An 8,722-nucleotide genomic window follows, 5' to 3' on the forward strand; every position below is an offset into this window, starting at 1 on the left:
CTGTGTCTTGTAGTGTTATTTGGGAGAGATTGGTAAAAGTTATTTAAGTTCAGGTGGAAATAACAGAAACTCAGGAGAAATTAATCATACAATTTACTAGTCATTAAATTATTCATCTTTCAACAAATATTTATAGATGGCAAGATTTGTATAGGGGCCTGAGCTACTATAAAGGACTGGAAAGGCAGTTGTACCTGTCCCTTTCACCCCCACATCAGTGCTTATTCAATACTAATCAATCCTTATTCAAAACTAATCAATACCACACTGTATACTGTTGTATTTTAGCTCAATCTATCTTTACAGAGATTTCTCAGTCTATCTGACTGCAATTACCAAACCTTGGACTGAAACTATAGGATCTTAATCAATATTTTTCAGACTCCAGTTACTGTCATTACAATTTGCTCTGGCAAAGATTCATATAAGGCAAAATGCTAAAACTTGAAGATTCTGTTTCTTCCAATATTAATTATGTAAAAATGTTAACATAAATAGTTTCTCCAATATGAGGCTGAAGATGAAGTACATAGATAACTGACTTTTAATTTCTCTGGGCTAAGTATTTCCTAGGTTAGTATTCCAACCTTGCAGAAGTTTCCAACTAAGCTTAGGGGGTGTTGTGTTGCATTATCAAATCCAGACATCTGCAGCCCTGACATAATACCAGTTATACAGGGACCAAGCTTTTACATCATTATATTATTTAATCCTCACCACAAAGCTCTTGACTCAAAGGAGCATAAGAAATAATATCACCTCAATGGAGCAAATTAAACATGAGAGGAGAAAACCAGATACTCAGAAATGTAGGCAAAAATTACTTTCTAAGCCAAAAGAAGTTCTGAGAAGATCTGGATGTGGCAGAAATTTAGGGAAACTGTGACAGTCAGTGATTCCCTTCTGAATAATATAGAAAGATCAGTGTGTGGATTATCATGGACAGTTGACAAGTCCGTTCCCACACAGTGTTTCTATAAGTGATGGAAGGTGTTGGTCAACAAGAATACATACATCACCTGAAAAACTGCTGAACTCTTCATGGTCTACGTGGATAAATGCATGATGCTTGCAGAACAGAGACAGGACCAAGCTTTAGGTGCTCTGGAGCCTGGGATAGAAAAGTGAACCGCTTGGAAGCACAGATGGTGTTTTCATCATTTCTTCTTTCTAACAGTTGGGACTTTGGAAAGGATAGAAAAATCTTGGATGTGAACAATTGGCTCTGCAGATGGTGATGGTGAATTGGTTTGGCCAACAGTTTTAAATTCCAGACTGATGGGTTTCCTTATCTACAGAAAAATGAAGAGGAGGTGGAGGAAGCAGAAGAGGAGAAAATTGATAAAGAAAATACAACTGAACACACAAGTTTAAAAATGATGTATATTAAGTTATAGTTTCTTTATCTGTGATCAAATTAATAGAAATAATTAGGTTACATCTAAAATTGCCATTCAAGATAGCAACCAGGGTTGCAAAAGTTTTGCCAAACTTCAGTTGATAAAACAGCTAAATAACTTAATTGAATTTGAAACTTGGCACTCATCATGTGGTTGTGAGATACCAGGGTCAGTAAAAAGGGAAAATTTCCCAGGGAATTAAACCACCTATGGAAATTAAACTCATTCTGGTACAAGTGACAAAGGAATAAGATAAATTAAGTCTATCCAAAGTCTTGGCCCAAGGGAGCCTACTTCTACAATTACAAAGGGAACACAATAAGATAAGACGGATTCTTAAAGGTGGGGATGCCACCTGCTCTGAAATACTAGGTGACACCCAAGGATTTGGTTTAGGGAATGTATATAAAAAAATTTAAGGAGTGATAATATCAACATTTAATATATTTACTTTATTGGAACTATGGTGACAGTGCACAGGTGAACTGGTGGTGGGAATTTTACAGGGCCTACACCTGAGAGGAGAAAGAAAATATTGTACAAAAATGAGCAATGATGTAAAACAGAAGTAAATAAAAATAGATATTTACAGCAGAAAGACAGAACCAGTTATATTTTTTCCCCATTATAATTTTATACTAGTCAGCTTTTTACCCAACTATTTACCATCAAATCATGAGATAAAATAAGATCAAAATTAAAAGCAAAGGCCTCCCTGGTGGTGCAAGGGGTTAAGCACTGCACTATGAAGCAATCCGCAGCCTCTGCTGCACAAGTTTGATCCCCAGCTGGCCAGTGAGCAACCCACACGGCGCAGCAGACTTTTCCTGTCTCGCCCGCTGCTCCCCTCAGCAGTGTATTTCAGTCAGTCTGCCTGTTCTGTTTCCCACTCTGTCTCTGGTGAATCCTCTCACCACCACCTGCTCCCCCACATCTCTGGCCTGTACCCCAGCTCTTATATGCATAAATAAATAAATCTTTAAAATTAAAAGCAATACGAGAACTAAAAGATGTATGTTTTCACCCTCAAGGAACTGATAGCCTACTTGAGGGAATAGTCATATATGATACAAGTTGATCAGAATTCAAAGGGGCAGAGAAGAGCCCCCAGTTGACAAGAATGGTGTCCATGGGGCTATGAGCTGTTAATCTCCCTGTGTGGTGTCTGAGGGATACAAAGGAGGAATGTGGGCAATGAGGCCACCGACAAGTGAGTTGGGGCTTGTGAAGGACTCTGTAATACCTACTGTGTCATTTGAGTGACAGAAAACATTTCAAGCTTTAAGCAGTTGTTGAGCTATTGCTGCAGACAGGACAGCAGGCTCCCAACAAGGTATACTGGAAAACTTGGGCTCATTTGATCTGAATGATTTCTTTTTCTTTGTCTTTATGACCAAGCTCTGCAGTACTCTACTTTTAAGTTGTAATTTGAAGACATATTTCCTTAAGAGCACAGAGTCTTGTTCACAAAGTAGCCCTGTGGGCCAAGAAATAATTAGACTATAAATTAACCAAGAAAATGTTTATTTGAGCATAGGGATCATGACCTGGGTCCACATCCAGAGGCCAGTCCCAGGGTCAGGGCCTAGGGGAATTTTAAAAGATCAGCAGTTTTCCCACTTCTAGGCATTTACCCAAAGGATAAAAAAATAGTAATTTAAAGAGATATATGCACTCCCATGTTCATCACAGCATTATTTACAATAACCAAGAGTTGGAAACAACCTGTATTCCATGACATGTGATTGGATCAAGATGTCATGTATGTACACAATGGAATATTACTCAGCTATTAAGAAAAATGAAATTCTGCCACTTGCAACAGCATGGACAGATCTAAAGAGTATTATGGTTAGTAAAATAAGTCAGTTGGAGAAAGAAAATACTGTGTGATTTAACTCACATATGTTACATAAGGAAACCAAGCAACGAATAAATTAAATGAAAGGAAAATGACGTTTTAGACTGTAAAATCAAATCAGTGGTTCCCAGAAGGGAAGGGAGAAGGGGATGGGGTAATATGAGGGGTCAACTGCATGGTGAAGGACAGAACTGGACTTTTGGTGGTGGATTTAGTGTAGCATTTACAGATACTGATTTATAATGATATATACCTGAAATTTATATAATGTTATGATTCAGTGTCCTATCAATAAAAATATCTTTCAATAAAATAAAGGATTAAATAGGGCAGTGGTCTAAGCTTGGGTCTTTTGTTTTGAAACTTTTGGATAAGCAGATAGGAATCTTCCAGCAGAAAGCTGTGGTGTGGGGTCTTTTGTAACAACCATCAGAAATGGTCTCCTGTTTCTTTCCTAATCACTGATAAAAAGAATTTTTTTGAAGTCACCCAGAATTCCCAGCAAGGCAGTTCGAGACAACATGGAGTCTGTTTGAGTCAAAGTAGGTTGCACAAGTCCCAGCACCCTTCCTCAGCAAATCCACATTTTCTTCCTGTGTTAGGGAAAGCATTGAGCCTCAGCACCCATAGAAAGTAGAGGCATTGCATTCTTTGCTTTCTACATTTGATTAAGTATAAGGTCTTTCATGTTCTAGAATGAATTTCGTTAGCAAGCCCAGCAGGAGCAGTAAATAAAGGTGCAGTGAAACTGTACTGAGGATTTTGTGGCAGTATGTTGTCACCTTTGCTGTCACCAGAGTCTCCACCTCCAGGAGATGCCATCTCTCTACGTGACAGCTGGCTTTGTTCTTCTAAAAGGAAAGATCCTTTGCCTAATAGGGATTAATACCCTCTTGTAACTTTAATGACATGCAGGGGTGTGTCCCAGTGACACAATGACAGAAATCTTCCCTAAGATAAATTGATCATTATCCTCTAGAGCTAAAGAAAACTCTGTTTTCTTGGGCTCTTTGCTCCTTTTAGTTCAAGCTGATGTGATAACTTTGCTTTCTGAAAATGTTGTTTTCTGAAAATGTTGTCCTGGAGCCAGTCAAGACTCTAGATTCCAAAGCTCATGACCACAAAGTGTGGCAAATGCTCAGTGAAAGTTCGATATCAAGATATGGCCACAGAAAGGTATTTCAACCATGGGGAAATATCTACTTATTTTGAAAGCTAGAAAATATTCTTGAAATATGTCCATTAATATATTGTCTGATCCCAGATTTTACTCGTTGCAAACCACTATTGTTATTACTGCATTCATATAACTTATTTGATGTTGAATTAATATTTCAGGCAACTTTCACCCATCAGGTTATGCTTTTGTATCATCTCTGCTCTTCACAAATTCTAACCATGTAAGCAATAGTATCTCAATTCTTAAGCAACATTTTCCTTATTAATGCCACAACAAGATCAGCACCTGATTCCAAAGGCTTGAATTCCAGAATAAAAACTTGTTCATGAAATAAGGAAATTTTAAAACTGTCATTTAACTGGAAGGTTAGTGTCTCCATTTTACAAGTGGGAAATATAGCTCTGCCTATCTTAGCTCCTTCTCAGATGTGAGGCTAGGAGTTGCCTTTCTGACACCAGAAAAGTCTGGTGGCTTTTGATGAGCTGAAAAGCCTGGACAAGTGTTTGGTTGAGTCCCCGAAGCTGCACGCTAGCAGCAAGGCAGAAATAGTTTTGGCCTGGCAATTCCAAGGCAGGTGTTACCAGTTGGTTGCCTGAAGGATGAAAAATCTTCCTCCTGGCCCTTTTTAAATGCCTGATTTGAGCGGTACTGCCTCCTGATGGGCCTGCCAAGGAGGATTAGTTTCAGAATGCACTTGCAGGAAGTGGACGGAATTAAGTTGCTGAATGAACTGGGAATGTATGCTTAAATGATGACAAAAATGCCCCAAGCAGCAGTCTTGGTTTGGCATCACTGAAGCTGAACTGTCCTTTTTTGGTTTGGAGGTGTTTTCTGGTTGGTGTTGTTTCCCACTTATTTATGGGAATTTTGTTTCATGAGTAAAATCAAGTCATAGGAATTCCTTTACAAAATGCAATCATAACAATGAAGGCAAAAAAAAATTACAACATAGGCTAGTGTTTTCAATCTAATGAAAGATTAGAAAATATACTCTGTGTCCTGTCTTCTGAAATACAGGTTTTTCTCACCTTGAAAAATGTAAAAGCCAGATTTAAGTCAAATTCAACCTTCCTGGTGATCTTCCATAGTTAAAAAGAACACAAAAAAAAGTGATGTGTTTTATTAGGAAAATAAATCTTCTGCTAAATTTTATTGCTGATTTTAGATATAAAACAAACAATGAAGACTCCTCAGTGGTTCTTAAATGTTTGGGGGTCATGTCGCCTTAATATACCATATTTACTCTATAAGTGAACAAAGCACATGTCATATAACTTGGGATATAATTTCATGAGTTCCAGGTTCACTAAGGGACCCCAGCAAATCTGGTGTGAGTTCTTCCTTTCATCATCACCATCCCTAAAGGCCAGTTGGTCTCTGTCCTGTAATAGCACAGATATCAGAGAATGACAAAAGGAAAAGCTGCCATTGACTGGGCATCTGCTCTGGATGGTAAGCACTGAGAACTTTACATACAGACCCACCACCCACCACTCCACACTGTTTTGAGGTGCACTGCTTGTGTGCACTGCTGTGCATCCCACTAATTCCAAGGGATCCATAGATACTCTGCATCTAAGAAATGCAAATGATAGGGCACCCACATATCTCATTTTATTCAAGAACCCCAGAATCTCTGGTCAAGAATTCAGGCCATCTGTGTCTATGTAGGTTTCCTCTGAATGAGGATGGCTTTAGATCTGGTGCCCAATGGGCTTGGCTGGAGTGGAACTTGGAGCAGCCTATCTGGCTCCCCTGCTCTGAAATTACCACCAGACATCTCTAACTACTGCCTTTTGCTTTGCTTTACCCATACAGGTAACAACATTGACTCAGGAGGTCTCCCAGTTGGGGAGAGACATGAGAAACGTGATACAACTTCTAGAAAATGTTCTGTCACCCCAGCAGCCATCCCAATTTTGCTCTCTGCACACCCCCTCTATGTATCCTTCCAGGGACAGCTTACAGACCAGAATGACCTGGAGTACACACCAACCTTGCCTACATTTGCAAGCAGGTGGAGCCGCTTACACCCAAGCACAACTTTGCCATGGCGACGTCACCTCGGACATTTGGAGCGTGGATCCCTCCTCCGTGGGGAACAGCCCCCAACAAACTGGAGCTCATGAGCAAAATCCCGCAGACCCTGAACTTTATCGTACTCGAAATCTTGATTATTCACCTGCCCACTACCAGGTTGTCCAAGAAGGTCATGTGCAATTTCTAAGGTGCATCTCTCCACACTCAGATACCACGCTGACGCCTCTGCAGTCCATTTCAGCAACTCTCTCATCCTCTGTGTGCTCCTCCTCAGAAACATCTTTGCACCTGGTTCTGCCAAGCAGATCAGAGGAGGGCAGCTTCAGCCAGGGAGCTGTGAGTTCCTTCAGTCTGGAAAACTTACCAGGATCTTGGGACCGAGAAGGAATGGCAGCAACCACTACCAAACCTCTGGAGAGCCTTCCCCTGGAAGTGGTCATGAGCACAGCAGAAGGGAAAGATATTAAAGCCATAAATGTATGATACCAACGCACGAGACACAAATGCCAGTCCCAAACCCACCACTGCATGACAGCCTTTTTTGCCTCTGGTCGGCGTGAAGGAGAGGCAGAGCTGGCAATCCTGCAGAAGAGCATGTGAGAAGCCAGGGAAAGGTAGAACCACCTCCATTCTGTAGCAACCAGTTTCTAGATCCTAGAAGCAGAATAGAAACATTTTCCTGTACAGGTATTAACTTCTGGTCTGTTTGACAGACTTTGGTAAAAATCCAAAGACCCTGAGGGTCTGAGCAGCTAGAAGTCCCAGACAAAGAATTTGTGGATTCGTTTTGTCCTAGGTGGCATTTGTGAAATGCAGCAAAGGTTTTTTTTCTGAGTGCCTGTTTGTCATTCCTGAACAATATCCATAGCACTGTTGGCCTCAGAAGTCCAGCTCCTGCTGATCTATTTTTCTTTTTGTGAAGGCAAAGGGACAATTATCACTGCATGTCATCTCCTAGACAATCAGTCAAATAGAGTTGGTGGCCAGTGGTTAGCTATTGCACGTTATTTGCCATGTAAATGAATATGTCTTTATTTATCAAAAAAGAGGCTATTTTTATATCCTTGGTATGAAATATGTATTTAAACTATTTAAAATATTTATAAAGAAATGAATGTTTTCTTTTCATTTTGGTTTAAAACAAGCTTGCCGTTTTAACAAGAAATGCACTACTGTTATGTATAGTAGATCAAAAATTATTTATTAAGAGGATATAGTTTCAAAAGGAATCCCCCTTTTAGCTGCATGCAGTTTGCAACAAATGTATCCTCACGCTCCTGGATTACAAAAGAAAAGTGAGGTCATATTTTATTAATGAAATAAAAATCTGGACTGAGTGTCAAGGCCATGTGCTCCGGCGTGGGGGTAGGGAGGGTTTCCACCCAGTCACCATGGACTGATGTCAAGACCTTAATGCAAACTCCCCAGGCCGCGCCAGTTGGAATGGCCCTCCTCCAGGCACATTTTCTTGTTCAAGAACCCAAAATTAGTCTGTGGAATATGTGATCACAATACATTGAGCCACCTTGGTCTCAAAATGAGGGGGGAAACCTAGGGTAAGCCTTCCTACCCTCTCTTCTTTTAGAAGCAGCGGTGGATCCATGCAGATTCCACAGGGAAGCAGCAACTGCAGAGTCACATCACACGGGAGCTCCCAGCACCCATAGGATCAGCACTTTAATTTCTTTTCTTTAAAACTCTCAACAATGTTCTAAGTTATGCAAAGCAGGTGTTTTGATGTTTATTTTGCGGAGAAAATAAAAACCAGCGATGACACAGCTTGAATGCTGAACACAGTCTAACACTCTTTAAGTTCCCTGTGTCTCAGTCAACATGCAAGTCCAGGTACTGGGCTTGGCAGTGACATAAATGCTCTCTCTTAAGTTTTATTATATGGTTAAGAACATCTAGGGTCTAATCATTCCAGATGAAAAAACACTGAATTCACATTCTAGAACCTTCTGTTCTTATTTTCCACCACCAAGCATAAACAGTCCGAATAAACAATGTATCATTAAAGACATCTAAACAAACCAAGACTTCTGTTGTGTGACTCTTGTCCCCTAACATAGGCCAGCATGGCAGAAAGGAAAAGATAAACTTCTCTAAGAGAAATGGAAACAGTACCAATTTCTGAGGCAGAGGGACAATTATCACTCAAGATTCAATGCCTTCTACTTCCAGTCCTCCCAGATTCAATGTCTCCCTACTTGAATGGGAAAATTAAGGCAAAGGGAACAT

At 40.1% G+C, this 8,722-nt stretch overlaps 1 protein-coding gene across 2 annotated transcripts in view; it reads left to right on the forward strand.

Annotated features, from left to right (window-relative positions):
• The window catches only part of KCNH8 (potassium voltage-gated channel subfamily H member 8), a 246,037-nt gene extending 237,522 nt beyond the window's left edge, over positions 1 to 8,515 (forward strand). Inside the window, exon 16 of one of the 2 annotated variants that reach the window (XM_037524877.2) lies at positions 6,260 to 8,515. In XM_037524877.2, the coding sequence (XP_037380774.1) occupies positions 6,260 to 6,964 (705 nt within the window). In that variant the 3' untranslated portion in view covers positions 6,965 to 8,515. The remainder of the gene's footprint in view (positions 1 to 6,259) is intronic. The other variant, XM_054691469.1, reaches the window with a different exon arrangement.
• The last annotated feature ends 207 nt before the right edge of the window (positions 8,516 to 8,722 follow it).

This window comes from Talpa occidentalis, unplaced genomic scaffold (genome assembly GCF_014898055.3).
Source record: "Talpa occidentalis isolate TD23 unplaced genomic scaffold, MPIMG_talOcc4v2.1 talOcc4.10, whole genome shotgun sequence".
NCBI lineage: Eukaryota > Metazoa > Chordata > Mammalia > Eulipotyphla > Talpidae > Talpa > Talpa occidentalis.